We start from the raw sequence: 17,628 nt of genomic DNA, 5'->3' as shown, positions 1-17,628 counted from the left end.
AACTTCATATAAATGCTCTATTCATGACTTAATAATTGCTACTTTCTGCTTTGTTACTGATTAATTGTTCATACTAAATTAAGTATTGCATTATTTATAAATCAGTGGTATTTAAGAGTTGTTTAGTTGTTTAAAAAAACAAAACAGAAACTTCTCTCTAATAACTGATTTGTAAATTATGCAATAATTTAGTCATGAAAATCATTAATCACATTATATATGTGCTTATAAGTCAAGAATAGAGCACTTGTATCTGCAGTTTTAAACTAACTGCTAACTAAAAAATCTGTTAATGTAGAGTTAAAGCTTAACGGATAATGTATTCACCATTTGCTAATGCTTAATAAATGGTTCATAATGTGTAGTTTTTATAGTGTTACCTTGAAATGTATTCAGACATTTATTTTTCCCCTCACTTCATAAAATCCTTTAAATCTAACAAAAAAGAGAATGAAAAATGCTTAATAAATTGTTCATAATGTGTAGTTTTTATAGTGTTACCTTGAAATGTATTCAGACATTTATTTTTCCCCTCACTTCATAAAATCCTTTAAATCTAACAAAAAAGAGAATGAAAAATATGAGCATGAACCAAACTGAAATTCTAGCAGCATTAACTGAACAGAACGCATTATAAAACAAGCCTCAAACTAATTTGAAGCAAAACTGTGCTATGCAAATACTCAGTGTTAAGCATATGAACACAGGAGCTAATCAAAGGCATTAGATTAGTCACTGCTAAAAAATGAGTGTTGTTAAATGTTAATGCTTGCTTGAATTCTGTGCACTTGCACATTTTTCATTAAAAGAAAAGCTGAGAAATGTAATTATATTAATTCTGCAGATACAATGGGAGTTTTTGCATAACTTGCACTCGAGCAGTATGATTGAGCCACATGTTTTGTGGTTTCTCTGTGTACACAGAAAGTAATTCGAAGTGACAATTCTTTAAAACCAAAAACCGTACACAAAAAGTTTTATTTTTTATTAAACTATTGGACAAAATGTTTTACACTTTATGGGTTTCATTTATGTTTGACATCACCTTTAATAAGTGTCCATAAATCACCTTTAATAAGTGCTTAAACCCTTATTCTATTAACATAGGCCTTTTAGACTGGAATATTAAATACCACAAATCCATTTTTTAAAAATAACTTTGATTGTAACTTTTTAAAATCTTTGTCCGATAATGGCAAACTGGGAATTGAGTTCACAAGTATTATTTTTCCTCTTTAGAAAGCCGGAAAAATGTTTGGGGAAAGGATCTAGGTAGTGGAACTGATACTCGGAGTTAAGCATATAAACACAGTAGCTAATCAACGGCTTTAGATAAGTCCCTGCTAAAAAAAACTGTGTTGTTAAATCCTAATACTTGCTTGAATTCTGTGTACTTGCACATTTTTCATTAAAAGAAATGCTGAAAATTTAAATAAGATATTAAATCTGCAGCTACAATGGGAGTTTTTGCATGATGTGCACTTGAGTAGTATGATTAAGCCACATGTTTTGTGGTTTCTCTGTGTACACAAAGTACATGACATTTCTCTTCTGCGATTCGAGTTCACACGCATGGAACAAATTGTGATCTTAACTTTTAATAAAGAGTTAACTTTATTATTATTATTATTACTTTGTCTGACACATGTTTGTCCTCTTTAGCCAGAAAAATGTTTGGGAAAAAGATCTAGGCAGTGAAACTGATAATGCAGATTGCTATTAGAAATATTGTACTTTAAGTGTACTTTACTGGGGGCTCATGTACTCAATTATAAATTAACCGACTTTATGGTAAAAATAAAATTTGTTGTGTTTATTAATATAATTTTTTAATTAAAACAACAAAATCAAATCTCACATTATTTAATTCTTAGTCACAGTATTTTTCTTATATTTCGTAAAAAGGCCAGTAGAAAGATTTCATCTAACTTTCACATGATTTTCATATAACTTTCACATGATAGACACTATGCACTGTAAAAATGCAGGGTTACACACAATTACTTCATGTTTTCCAAACACAAAATGATGAAGATAACTTATTTGTGTTTACAAATTTATTTGGATTGAACATAAAACCTTCAAGACTTCCCACCCAAAAACTCAAGATTTGTGTTGATTAAGCCCATTTTAAATAAGTGAACAAACAGCAAAAATCTTTTTTTGAGTGTGACGAAAAAAAAAAAAAACATTTCAAGCACCTGTTACCCAAGTAATAGCCTTAAAACATTAACTCCAAGATTATTCTTTGATTTATAGGTGCGTGAGGTGGCTAGTGATTGTTAATTCTTACACCACTGACCACTGATGCTGTAGGGCCTTATAGTCTGGAATCTGCTGGTGAAAATGCCCTTTCACAAACAAAGGCATGGATGAAGTCCAATTTCACAGTGTGGCCACTATTTCTAAGGACTTGCAATTCCACTGCTTTTCAAGGACATGCTTTTATCATTTAGATGGACTAGCCTGCATTCGCTTTCAAGTTAGCATGTACAGCGTCTCAGTTATTGAAAATGAAGTTTCTTTGCCAATTTCTCTTTGTCCTTTCTGGTCATGTCTCGTCTGTACAATATCCAATTCTTTCCGCAAGATCCGATCATCGTAGATAATAAATGCCATGATGTTCTTTCTGGTTCTTTTTTTCATGCAACAAAAGGAAAGACTTTTTTGAGGGACAGTGAAATTCAAAAGTGATGTAAAAGTAAGAAAAAGAAAGAAAGAAAGAAAGAAAGAAAGAAAGAGAAAAAAGAAAGAGAGAAAGAAAGAAAGAGAGAAAGAAAGAAAGAAAGAAAGAAAGAAAAGAAAAGAAAGAAAGAGAAAAAAGAAAGAGAGAAAGAGAAAGAAAGAAAGAAAGAAAGAAAGAGAAAAAAGAAAGAAAGAAAAGAAAGAAAGAAAGAAAGAAAGAAAGAAAGAAAAAAAGAAAGCGAGAAAGAAAGAGAGAGAGAGAGAGAGAGAGAGAGAGAGAGAGAGAAAGAAAGCCATCACAAATATTAAAAATATTTTAATATAAAAAAATCATCAATTAGCATGAACATTAATCAATTATTGCTTGATTTCATCTAATTAAGTAAAATAATAAGCTAAAAACCTAAAATATTGCTTCAAAACAAAAGCTAAAAGATAAGCTGCAAAGATTCTGCCAAACAATTTCTTGTCCCTCTCATATTTAAATTCCAAACATATTAATATAATAAAGTTAAAATGTACATGCATGGCCCAAAACTAAAACCACAGAAATACTTCTCTTTTGAAACACTTCTCTTTTGTTCACAGCTGATTTATAAATAATATTCATTCCCTGGGAAGATGTCTGGTGCTTGTTGCATTTTCAAATGCAGGTTATTAGCGACTCAGCACTTGCAGAGATAAGAGTTCATGTGGATAATTTACTGCCAAAATGAGCCTCCCAGAGACTCTAAAAACCCTCACAAGCTGCTCAGACCAAAACATTACAGCACTGCAGTTTACAGATAGTGTCCATATTGAATTAATCAGAAAAATAAAATAGAAAAGAAATAAATTGGTGAGTAACAAAGTTTCAAATACTTGGCAACAGGTTGTGGACTATTTTGCCACTTGGGAAGTGTTCACTTTAAGCCACATGTAAGTACATAACTATCCTTTCATTTCCAATCAAGGTGTCAGTAAACAAATGGCTGAAAACCTGCTTAGGTGACTCAAAAATAAAAATTAAACCAGGTTTAACTTATACCCTCAAGGCATACTAGGTGTAAGTGACTTTCTTCTACAATAGTAATGAGGGTACTTCTCTTCAACAGTCTAAAACAACTGTAATCAACAAATCTGACATCCTAGTTTTTTTTTTTTATCTTATTTACCCTTATTAGGTAGCCTACTATGTTAGATGTGAAATCGGACACATCAACAATGACACAAATCATTAAAATAAAGCTTCTTTATTTTGGTCACTTGTCAAGACAAGACCCAAAACTAATCTAAAAGGGTAGAGATTAAGCTGAAGGAAGTTTGTATAACTCTTATTTTTATCCATGATCTTACTTTCTCTCAAATTGACTCCTGGTGCATTTGACAATGTACTTCACACATAGGACAAGCACTAGGGCTTCCCCTACTCTAGTACACCTAAAACACAGATTGCCGTAAAACTCGTCAGTGGCAGAGAAGCGTTTTCTCTTGTCAACTACAGGGAAAGAGTTAAACGAAATAATTTATTGATTTGACGCACATAATAATACCAGCTATAAATGTAAAGCACAAATAATGTCCTTCAATTTTGGCCATCATCCATGAACCAATCTCCATCTGTTTGCCCCGTTCCATTGCCCCGTTTGTTAGATGTTTGCTTTTGCAGTCTTAAGCGCATCAAATGCACACAGGATTCTCGTCACAGGATGTCTAATCCCATCTTTGCATTGATTTCACATGAAACGTCCCACCACGCATCCACCCCCCATTCCATGTAATGTAATAATTGTGAGGGCGCAGGTGAGACGTAATTTTACAAAAGAAACTCAAATACATCACATGCGCTGCGTATGCAACGTTTACGAGTCATGTAAAATAATTAACTGCAAACTGAAATAAATCTAAAATAGGTTGTTTTATGAGATTATGTACTTTTTTTTTGCAATTATTTTACGTTTAAATTGAGAAGTTTGCAGGGTCGCAAAAATTTGCAACTTTTTGTTGGTTTTGCATTGGATTCAGCATTCGCAGAATCACGAAAAACAAGGGGGCCTGACAAATGCATTTAGGCAAATGCAATGGTGCATGCACTAATATGTTCCATGTCTTATCGGTTTATAATAATTTTCATTTTTTGTTGTTTTATTTCTTATAGTTGTTTCTTTTATTCTTGTTTACTATATGTTAAGCACTTTGAATTAGCATTGTGTATGAAATGTGCTATATAAATAATCTTGCATTGCCTTGCAAATAGAAAGTTAGTCTCCCATGAACGCATGTATGACAGATAGCAGAAGTTTCACATAACTGTTTAAAATCGGAATATTTTTCTTGCAAAAATTCACTGATTCGCTACAGGAGACTTTTATTCACCCCCCTGAAGCTGTGCGAGGCACTTTTTTATTATGGATGGACGTGCTTTAATGGACTTGTTTTGGACTGTTGAAGAAAAACAGCCACTCCTTGCCATTGTAGAGATGTACATTAAAAGAGCCAGGAGATTCAATAGAAAGAAAATCATATATACACACATCCTTTGTATGCGGTCTAATTTTCATTTTTTGGGGGGTGAACTAAGTTTTTAAATGATCATCTGCATCTAGCATTATTTGAAAAGGTAATCAGATGTCAGAATCAATACCAAATAACAATTGCTTTTGGTACTAAATCCCAACTCAGTATACTCTAATACAAAGGGAGTGGATAAATTGGATTGAATGCAAAGGTAAGCAGTCATCCAGAGACTACTAACTGAATTCAAACTGTGATGGAGATGACTGTTCAAGCCACCCAGAACTTAATAAGAGATGCAGCAAACATCTCTTACACACACACACACACACACACAGGCTTTTTATAAGGGTCTAAGATAGGTTAAAGCAGATGTTTTTGTATACTCTGGATACAGATGCCACAAGGCAACCCCCAGGCCGGACTTAATAAAGCAACAGAGAATGCTGAAAATGCAATGATTCCTCTGCAGGTTACGGCTTATGACTCTGGATTACAAGCACGCTATTTGCAACAGCTTATTCGAACATCCAACGATCTTAATATCTTCCAGATCAGCTCTTACCAAATGGAACTAATTGATTCGCTTCATTTGAAATGGAGGAGCTTTAGGGTGGCTTCACGGTTTGAAACAGGCCAATGCATGTCACTGTCAAAAGAAACCATGTACGGAGTTTTAATGAGAAAATCCATACATCTAAGCGATTATTTCATTTATTTACTAAGGTTCAATAAAGGGTCAGAAACGGTGAGGATAAATGTTGCATATTCAATAAGATATGTTTTTATATAAGTGAATTATGTTGAAAAGTAATGGTATAGGGTCACTTTAAACAGGCTTTTTACAGATATAAAACAGTAAAAAAAGAGAGAGAAAGAGAGGGGCGATCTCAGAGCCATTCATATGGAGAGAGCTTTTTATATAAATAAAAAAAAAAACTTAAAAAGAATCAAATGGGTTAAACCATGATATATATATATATATATATATATATATATATTGTTATTAATACAAACTATAAAACAAAACCAAAAAATTGTAATTTAAACCAAAAACACAAGTAAAAGGCCAAAATCATGCAATTCAAACGAGCCTTCAGAAATCATTTTAATATGATTTTAGGAATTTGACTTCAATTTTGAAATAGTATATGCTACAAAATGCACTACAAATTTCAACTTGAAATGCAGTTATTACAATGATCTGCATGTAACCAGATAAAGGTTTGATGGGATACTGTCTGAATTAAGATGTAAATATAAGTACTGTAACAAATTTAGAGTAAAACTACCCAGTTCTTTTATTTCACAGTACTATTGCTTAGGGTTAAAGTGAATTATTTGGTGACCACCATATCGCACTGCTACGAGTGCGATATTGCGTTTATACAACAGTTCGACGGCATAATCGTGAACATAAAAAAGAAAATCAAAACAAGTCTCAAAATTCTCCACTCATTCACATCCTCAGCTGACGTCAGAACAGCAGAAGTTGTTACTAATTCACCAACATTAGTTTAGAGTAATATCTAAAGTGACAACAAAACGGGTAAAATGCCATCAGTCTACCAAGATTTCCCAATATTTCTCTGTTGCAATCGGGAGAATACAATAATTAACCCCTGAAAGAGCCAAAGAAATGCAAGCACAACCAGACTACTGTTGTGTTTGTGATACGGAAAAACTCTAAACACATGCAGGCATTTCTTCTTTCTTTCTATTTACTGAATTAGCCTGCAATACCGAAAACAGATGGCCAACAAAAAAGTAACTCTGGTTTATACAAAATAACTCTGGTTTATGGCCAACACAAAATGCATACATTCCTGATATCAGAGTTCCCTCTCTCACTCAATACAAGACATATACTATGGTATAAATACAGCACTAAAACATACAAAAGAGAGAGATCGACTTATTACTAATCAGTTTTATAATGACTTGATAAGCTGTAGTTTTTCTCCTCTAGGGGCTTATTATACGGTCTCTGTCACCTTGTTCAGTGGATGGACAACATCAACCATCTTTGCTGATGGATGCCAATGCGCTGTTTCTCCGAAATTATAAATATTTAAAATAGGCATTATCCTTATAAGTAAACTGCAAAGTTGCAATCCAAACAACTTCATTCTCGCCTAAAACATTGCAAGAATTAGATGCTTTGTTTCCAGTGAGGACTTAGAAAAACTTATTCATGCTTTTATCAGCAGGAGGGTGGATTACTGTAATGGACTCCTTACTGGCCTTTCCAAAAAGACTGTAAGGCAGTTGCAGCTAACACCGACGCCAGGATTCTGACGAGAAGCATATAATCAGAGCACATCACACCTATCCTCAAGTCTTTGCACTGGCAAAATGATACATTCAGAATAGATTTTAAAGTATTATTACTTGTCTATAAATCACTAAAAGGCTTAGGACATCAATACATTACAGATATGCTTACTGAATACAAACCTAATAGATCATTCAGATCTTTAGGATCATATAAACTAGAAATTCCAAGAGTTCAGTCAAAGCAGGATGAATCAGCCTTTAGCTATTACGCCCCCCGCTGCTGGAGTCATAAATTATCAGATCTGCTCCAACATTAGGCACATGTAAATCAAGACTTAAAACATCCGTTTAAAACACCTATTTAACACATTTTAATCTTCTTCTATCTGTTTTTATATTATTTGTCTTTACTTTTTTTCTTTCATATGTGTCTCTTTTATTCCAGTTTATGTAAGCACTTTGAATTACCACTGTGTATGGAATGTGCTATATAAATAAATTTGTCTTGCCTAGCCAAAAATAGCCTCCACAGTAAATTACGTTATCCAACAGCTGCAATATTTGTCAAAATGTAGTGAGTTGATGCCCACTATTTGGGCAGATTAAAGCAGTCTTTCCACTGCACACGACATTTGGGTACGACTGTCAGAATACACCCTGTTGTGGCAGTCGCACAGAATTTTTATGTGTGAGAAGCTGATTCTCGCGGTGTCCGAAATAAAGGAGTGCAAAAGCAAAAGCCTTTATTCTCCGTGGGTTCACCATGGTTGAATAAATGAACACTGAAAACTCATAGACAGCTAATAATTTTGGAGGGAATGTGGAGACAACATAAAAAATAATAGTTTTATTACTTAATTATGAATAGAAATGCTTTTTTTTAATATAGACTTTTTTCTGATCAAAAAAACATAACGAACATACACCCGGCGCAATTTGGCGCAAGGGGCGGCGCAATAGTCTTTGGGTATTTTCAGCTTGGCGCAAGAGTCATTTTGAGGCGTTGAGCTACGCTGTTTAAATAGCAAATGCATTAGCGCTCATTTGTGCGCCCATAGGCGTTCTGGTCTAAAAAGGAAGGCGTTCCAAGGCGCACTGCTGGCGCGTTGCTATTTTGAGAAACTATAACAGATTTTTCATTAGACCAAAACAAACCCGGTCTAAACTCCGGCGCAGAGTTGCGCCTCGCTTACGCACTGCTTAATACGCACAAGAGAGCAATAGGCAAATATCTTTACATATGAAAAAATTTTAATATTAAGGATATATAGGATATAATAAGAATAGATATTGAACATAAATACAAAGGATTAAAATATTACAAAACATTATTTTCTAGCCTACATAAATATGAAAAATCACTGCTTTTATGTCTTCTTCATCTCGGGAGGCTTTTTCAGTTCATTCATAACAATTTGCTTTCGTATAATGTTATTATTATTAGCAGTATTATTTATTATATCCATATTTATATTTGTTTTATTAAAAACAAGCTTAGATTTGCCCACCTGTCAGGTTTTAGACCATATGAGGCACAACATGTGTTTTAGGATATAACTCAGGTTTTTGAGCACATTTTGTTATTATTGTTCATTTATTCGTTTGCTGGAAATTAGAACTGAATTCAGAAATAGTTTTGAAATGAATATTTGCGCTTAACAAACAAAATTATTTATTTATAAACTAATTGATGTGCGTAAAGGTTTCCCTATTCAAGAGCGAATGTGAAAGTAGAACCATTATCTCTCATTCTCATGATGAGACTCTAATTGGTTTATTCTCAAAACAAACCTATAACTCATTAAGAAAATAAACTCAACCCTTTTAGACCATGCGCCATGGCGCAAAGCAGGTTTTCCTGTCCTTAAATTAGCAAAAACGCGTTTGCGCCCTGCGTTTTGCGCTCTGAGCATGGACCGTCAAAATAGAGCCCTATTTCTCATCTCGCACGCACTGACCTGCTTGGATATATCACATTCAGTCGGCCGGTCACATATGGCCTAGTCGCAGGAGTTCAAATATTTCAACATATCCGCAGTTCAAATCGGATCCGAATTTTAGACACACAGAAATGATCGGAACTCCACACAGCTCCCAGACTACTCTCCATTGGAAATGAATGTCTTCCGCTCTGTCACTTGTCCTTTGTCGTGTGATGTGGAAAAGAGGCTTTTTACACAAGGGTGAGCAGGCTGTATGAATGCTGTTATTACGGGAATATCACATGGCTATATATATAATTTTAAGCTTTATTGGATGGGTCAATCTTTTTTTGATCCATCAAAACTCAAGGTATACTTTAAAAGCAAATTTCAGAAAAGAAAAAAATATTACAGAGAAACATGTAACTTTTTTTTTTAAAGTTTTTTTTTGTAAGTTCAGTTTTATTACCCCAGATTTTTTTACAAATGGGATTATACTGAAGCTTTTCCAAAATAATAAAGCCCAGAAAGTTTTTCACATTAAAAAGTCTTCAGAGTAAGAAGTAAATTCCAAACAGTTCTTTTATTAATCTTTATGCAGAAGAAGCCACCAATTTAATAATTTAATTTCCAATGCATTTTTTTTGTTCAGGCAATTTTTATTTCCCTTTGTGAGTCACAAAATATAGCATGGCGCAGGATTACTACTGCTGGTTTAAAAACAATATACAGTAGATAACAGGTGTCCGGTTCATTCTCTCTCCCCATCAAAGAAGGTCTTGTTTTAAAAAAAAAAAAAAGCTTGAAGACCCCAGAGCTATGGAAATTGGCCCAGTTGAACAGTGACATGAGAATGCGTGTGGGATTTGGTGCAACTCAAATAAACCAGCTTCCTCTCTTCTTTATGCCTTTGCAAAGAGATTTATTGTACGACAATTAAGCAGGAGCTGAAGGCCTGCAGATAAGCCTTCTAAGAGCCATAGAAGGAATATTTTATTCATAAGAAATATTTGATCCATATGCTTAATGAGGAAAAACACAAACAAATCAGTCCTTCCAGTCCCCTGGTTCATGAATCACACAAAGCGCTCCAGTAACACTGAGCGCTTGCTTATGGCTTCCACAGCAGCCACTTCAAAAGGAGAACGAATGGCATCGCCTGGGACACAAAGGCAGCCGTATGTCTTGATGAAGGTTTAACCAAACAGAGATGGAGTGGAGGGATTTTTGTGTTTCATAAACAAAAAGGACGAGGCCGCTAAAAGGCCGATCTACGCTGGAAACGCATAAAATCTTTCAACATTCCTGTGTTTGGGAACAGGCTGTAAAAAACAGCAACGAGATAACATTTCACTTCTGAGAGAAAACTGAAACAGCTGAGACCCTAATGCGCGAGTCTTTTATCCAAGCTTCAAAAGTTTAAGCTACATTCTTAAATTCTGATTGAAGATCCTGAAATGTAAGAAAATGCTACAGGTAATAACTCCTAAATTATGAGGGAGGATCATCGAGTTAAAGACTGATATATATTACAGCCAATTAATAAACCATTTTGAGAATTCCTTTGTGCATCAATGTAATCCTTTGTGCAAAAATGTATCTTTAAAACACTAGATATATTTCATTTTCTGTTCTTAATAAAATGCAAAATAAAACATGCTATCTGCATTTAATATTCACCAAACTAATTAAGTCAGCTACACTAAAAAGTACTTTTGCTGCTTGTTTAAGCTAATTTAAAATGAGTTGAAAACAAAATGATTAAGTTTTTTGGAGGGACAACTTAATTATTTTATGTGCAATACACTTAATTTCGGAAGAATTATTAAGTGAACTATTTGTGTTGGGACAACATAAAGGAATAGTATGTAACCCTGTACTTTTTCCAGTATTTGTACTCTATGTACATGAAAACAGTCCATTGTTAAAAACAAATATGTATTTTTGGATATTATCGCCTACATTTCTTTAAACTGAAATGACTGATTTGGACCCTGGCCTCACATGCAAAATAATAACTCTCATCACCAGTCTAATACATATTTTTTTGTACTTGGTAGAAGTATGTGAATTGGGACTGCGCCGTGGACTACCTCAGTAAGATGACAGAGTGGTGAGAGTTCATTTTACCAGCATGATGACAATTTTGTTCTGGCGAAGGCAGAGAAGTTTCGAAAAGAAACTCTGGTAAATTAATCAGCTACTGCTTATGTCAGACATTTAAAAAAAAAGGCTCAAGTTATTAGCTGTAGATAGACAGCAGTTCAAAAGTCTGTGACGTTACTTTTTGAAATGTGGCTGTTTTTAAAGGTGCAGTATGTATGTTTTTGACTTTTCTAAGGTATAAAGGTACTATAACATGCAGATATTTAAGAAACATGCTAAGTGAACATTCTTGTTTAATGTTGAAGTCAGATATTTTGCTTTGAAAATGTGTGATCCATGCCAGAACGTCTGTCTTTGTTTTGATCCCTTTAACCCTTAATTATATTTCCTCACCCTGTGTTCTCTTTGTGGAAAACAGCCTATTTCATTCATTCAGTGAAAAAAAGCTCTAAAAGTATGCATCCACGACCAAAATGTGACCTCCAGTGAACAGTAGCAGACTCCAAAATGAGATGCAGATTCAGAGATACTTCAGTTGAAGTCAGAATCATTAGCCCCCCTAAATTATTAGCGCCCCTGTTTGATTTTTTTGCCCAATTTCTGTTTAAAGGAGAGAATTTTTTTTCAACACATTTCTAAACATAATAATTTTAACTCATCTCTAATAACTGATTTATTTTATCTTTGCCATGATGATAGTAAATAAGATTTGACTAGATATTTTTTAAGACACTTCTTTAAAACTTAAAGTGACATTTAAAGGCTTAACTTGGTTAATTAGGTTAACCAGGCAGGTTAGGGTAATTAGTCAATTGTATAACCATGGTTTGTTTTGTAGACAGACAGGGAAAAAAAATTTGCTTACAGGGGCTAATCATTTTGTCCTTAAAATGGTGTAAAAAAAAAAAAACGGCTTTTATTCTAGATGAAATAAAACAAATAAGACTTTCTCCAGAAGGTATTATTATATTATCAGACATGCTGTGATAAATTCCTTACTCTGTTAAACAAAACTTGGGAAATAATAAAAAATAAATAAATAAATCAAAGGAGGGCTAATAATTCTGACTTCAACTGTAAATATCAGGAATGTAAACATTAGGCGAGCAGGTTATATTTTCACCCCATGTCCTAACAACATGCTACGTGACAGGATTTACAGTCATAAGCAATTTGGCTGTTCACACCAGATGAAACATGACAGATATTTATATCCAGCCATTTAGAAGCACAGAATATAGTGCACTTACTGCAATACAACTAAATGGTAAGGTTTATAATCTAATTAATACATATTAAACCTCTTTTACATTAATAAATGTACAAGCTGAATCACTGATATGTGTTGGCTTGCACTTAGTAACAGTTCTAAAGTTAAATTCCAAACGTTTTTTTTTTTTCCCCAGAACCTGAGGTAAACTATCTGCGGCTGCTTTCAGTAGTATGGCAATAAATGTCATGTAAAATGTCATTCAAAATCACATTATTAGCATTTAACACTGAATAAAACATGAGGTGATCATTGTCAGTTTATCCTGTTTTTCAGCTGCAAAAATATCAAAGTCATTTCTAAAATATAAATTTCTCCTTTTAATATGGAAAATATTATTACATTGCATGCTGTTGCTTTTATTTAGAAAACTACTTAAATCAGCCTTTAGGTTTAATAGTCAGGCACGCTCCTGTCGATGTCGTCAATCTGGCAACCTGCACTTGCGTGTGTTTTGAACCATAAGTGCAATACCTAGTTCAACCATTGGGTGTCATATTTCAATTCAATTCTTCTTTATTTGTATAGCGCTTTTACAATCTAGATTGTGTCAAAGCAGCTCCACATAAAAGATCATAGTAAATTGGCACAGTGTAGTTCAGTATTTAGTGTTTAAGTTCAGTTCAGTGTGGTTTAATAATCACTACTAAGGGCCTAAACATTGAAGAGCAAATCCATCTATGCGATCCTATACATACTGCACCTTTAACCTAACCACAGCAGAACTATCTAGTCGGATTCTATGAGGATGCATGGATTTGAGATATGACATATGAATGGAATCTAAAGAGATAATATCTGCCAGCTAAATGTCCTCTATTAACTCATCTCATTAACACATAACATTAACTCTCCCTCACACGGTTTTAAACCTTTCTTTCTTCTGTTGAATAATGAAAAAAGAAGATATTTTGGAAATGCTACTTGCTGGGACCAACAACTTCCATTTAAGGAAAACACTAATAAAAATACTATGGAAGTCCCAGAAACTACCTTTTTTTCTCCAAATTATCTTCTTTAAACAGAAGAAAATCAAACAGGTTTTTCAACAAGTGAAGGCTGTGTAAATAAAAAAAATATTTCATTTTTGCGTGAACTATCCCTTTAACTTGTGTTAAAAGTTGAGCACTTCTGTTCAAAGCCAGAATCGCTCACCATAACTGATGAATGCGGTAAGACGGGGGTTTATTGCCAGCACAAAGTTCTGCTAAGCTTTTGTAAATGCTAGTTATAAGAAAATTGGATTTAAGGCAAACTACGATTTATTGACTTTCTATTAGGAAACGTGTACATGGATTAATGCTGATAAGATATTCTTTAAAACCAAGGGCACCGGCTTTAATCTTTAGAGCCGGAGGAATTTCTGTAAACAGTAGAAGGAACGGATACTTTTTTTATCTCATCGTGTCAACAGAAATCCTGCCATTCCAGCTTAGCCTTAATATCACGTCTGACATAATCCTATACCACAAACGCAATTTTCCATATAGGATGTCCTAAGGTGGATCCCCGAGTGGGCATACGATGTCTCTAGACAGAAGTGAAGTGGAAAAAGAGCAGCTACTGCATGTAACTCTTATCCCCCCAGTGAGTGGCTCATAGTGGGGGGCTCTACTCCATCAAAGAAGTGCAATCCTCCGCTGAAAGAAGGTCTTACGCACTCCAGATGTGCTGGAACTACAGAGATACATCTCAAGCCAACAACAACTCGCTTCACTCTAAGCCTTCATTAGATGACGGCGATTGCAAGGAGTTTTGTGGGACAACATTATGTCAAAGAATAGACCGCATGTTTATTGCTGAAAGAAGCAAAAAAATTAACATGGGAAAATCGGCAGTGGTTAACTGAAATGAAGCGTCTATGACTAGAGTCAACGCAGAACATTCAACAACAACAAAAACTGCGCTGCTGTTCAACATTCGGTCTGCAAGATTTGTTAATGTTTATGAAAGAAGTCTCTCATGTTCACCAAGACTGTATCTATAGTATTTGATAAACATACAGTAAAAACACACACATCATCAAATATTTAGGTTTCAAACACATTTATTCTGTTTTAATTAATTTTAAAATTGATTTTATTCCTGTGATGCCAAAGTAAATTTAAAGCAGCCATTATTCCAGTCTACTTCAGTCCATGAATCATAAAGAAATCACTCTAATATAGGGCTGCAAGATATTGGATTAAACTGGCATTGCAATATTTTTATATTGCGATATGAATATAATTGGGGAGTTTATCTGCATAAAAAATAATCAATTACAAGCATTAAAGTAAAAAAATAGAACAGATTTGAATAAAATACATGATGCTTAATAGTTTTCTAATAGCATTTAGGTACAAAAAAGATCTAATCAAATGTAAAATAACACTTTATACAGTAGTCAATATTTGAAGTGGATCAAAGTTTAAAAATCATCAAAGTTGGCCTATTTAACAATACTATTTCTTGTCTAAAGACAATTTTTAAAGACTTTTTTATTTGCCTCAAATGTTATATTTCATTATAGTCTTCATTATGCCTTTAACTAGCCAACCAAGAAAAAAAAAATGATTGCATTTCTCAACTCATGATGCTAGTTAAAACACTGAATGCCTTTGTTTTGTTTTTTTTACACACCCCAAAATTCCTAAAATATCAACCTCTACCAAATGATAGATATGTTGGTTTATGGTAAAAGTACCAGATTTATTACATATACTATGAAAAATCTAAAAAATATGAAGTGTAATGCTGTGTTTTTTATCAAGCGCGAGTGATTTACATGTTAAGTCAATGCAAATGTGCGAATAGACATCCTGCAACGCGATCGCGGCAATCTGAACTTAAGCAGACATTCACGCCGCTTTAACCAATCAAGAGCTTGCTCTTGTGGGGGTATGATTGTGACATAGCGCCCTGTGAGCTCATGAACTCCTCCAGAAACTTATCCTGGATGACAAAGGCCTTCAATGGTGCTTCTGACTGAACCGAGCACAGTTTGATGAACTGTTGTCGGTGTCGGCTGGAGGATATTCCCCGGGACACCAACAACAGTTCATCAAACTAGGCTCGGTTCAGTCAGAAGCACCACTGAAGGCCTCTGTCATCCAGGTTAAGTTTCTGGAGGAGTTCATGAGCTCACAGGGCTGGTGCGCCTCTAAAAGGATCTACTGGACTCAAACACTGCCCCAAACGTAACAACGCTGTTTTTCAGTCTTCAAAAATCACATAAACACAGTTATTTTCTCAATAAAATCCATGTTAGCCATTTAGCAATAAAGCTACAGTCATCGGTCAGACCCAAATCCGTGTCTGTTCTGAAGTGAATTTGAAGTTTGAATGAAGCGGATTTGACACGCGAATGAAGCGAGTAAACTCAAATGTTCATGCGTCTATTTATGTGCGAATAACATATCTCTGCGTTATGCGTCTGGTGTGAACACAGCATAAGACCAATTTATTTAAAAATATATTCAAAATAAATCAGTTTTGAATACTAAATCATCTTTTTTTTAAATTAAGTATACCATAACATATTTCAGATTCTCATTTAAGATGTTTTCTTTGTTGCTCTTGTTTTTCAATAAAACCAAAATCAAGTGTAGTAGTGCAACATGATTATGTTTGTTTGATTTGTAAACTATTATATAAATGGTTAATCAGTCATTATTTAAAACAGTCAAAATATGGTCAACCATTTGGTAGAGCAGGCAGTCAGAAGGTTAATGAATTAAATACAATTAATCTGTCAATTGTTTGTTAACAAATTGTATAATTGCGAGAATTTGCTTGAAATTGTACATGATATTGGAGCACAAAAATATATTTCACTCTTTTAGGTTTATACTTTGTTGTAAACTGTTTTCTGGTTATTTACAATCCCAATTTAACATTGCAGATCCTGCACAATTGCACTTTTACACATTGCGATACCGATGCTGAAACGATATATTGATCCACCCTACTCTATTTTAGAGAAATTGCTCTAATAATAAAGTTGAAACTGTCACTGGTTAATTTAATGTGGACAATTCATACAAATATTGGATATAATATGCAATGAAAAACCATGCAAAAATTTGTGGAGGATAGGATATGGAGGAGCAAAATTATTAATGGTCTTTAAAACTAAAATGTGAACTTTTAAATCATCATATTTTATTGCACACATATAAAAATTGGCACACAAATCAAACATTCCAATACCTACAAAAAAAGTCTCTTTGAGCAAAATCTCAAACCCAAAAGAAGTCATTTTAACATATTTTAATGAACTGATAGGGATGTCATCAGATCAACACCAAAATTGTTATCAATTGTTATCTAAAGGTCTTAATGATGTTAAGTTGCAAAGATCTAGAGTTTTCAGCAAAGGGCGTGTATGTGGCGGCCTCACACTATATCTTATGGGTAGACAGTGAAGGAAAGCAAAAACAGCTGTAATATGCTCAAGTATGCACAAATAAGCTAGCAGCACACTGTAATCATGCTCATAATAAGTGGCAAAATAAAGTGCAATCATCTAAATGAAATTGAATGAATGCATGAATAACCTTTTGTGAATACAAAAATTAAACAAAATGGCTTGATTTATACATTTTATAAATGTTGGCAAAGATGAAAAAAAAAACACATTTTGTAAGCCTGCCTGTGATGAAGTGTGAAATGTGTATGTCATTTTGTTGAAGTGCTTCTTACTTGAGTAGCTGCTGTCTTGTCTTCAACAGAAGATATCAGAGATGGAGCTGAAGTAAAACAAGGGAGAAAAAAAAAAATTGAAACCATTAAAATGTAAAATTCACCACATGCTGTCCTGTCAATACAAGTGTCTTAACATGTCTATTACAAAACATTGTGGGCAGAGGGAATGCCATTACAAACAGCATAATA

The 17,628-nt window shown here is 34.0% G+C and overlaps 1 protein-coding gene across 6 annotated transcripts in view; it reads right to left on the bottom strand.

Annotated features, from left to right (window-relative positions):
* rad18 (RAD18 E3 ubiquitin protein ligase) overlaps positions 1-17,628 on the bottom strand; it is a 78,766-nt gene that overhangs the window by 1,285 nt on the left and 59,853 nt on the right. For 4 of the 6 annotated variants that reach the window (XM_009302542.5, XM_073952702.1, XM_073952703.1 and 1 more), the window contains 1 exon segment: positions 17,437-17,483. In XM_009302542.5, coding sequence (XP_009300817.1) covers positions 17,437-17,483 — 47 coding nt within the window. 6 annotated transcript variants of the gene reach the window in all.

This window comes from Danio rerio, chromosome 6 (genome assembly GCF_049306965.1).
Source record: "Danio rerio strain Tuebingen ecotype United States chromosome 6, GRCz12tu, whole genome shotgun sequence".
Classification (NCBI taxonomy): Eukaryota; Metazoa; Chordata; class Actinopteri; order Cypriniformes; family Danionidae; genus Danio; species Danio rerio.
This window is presented reverse-complemented; position numbering and strand designations above follow the sequence as displayed.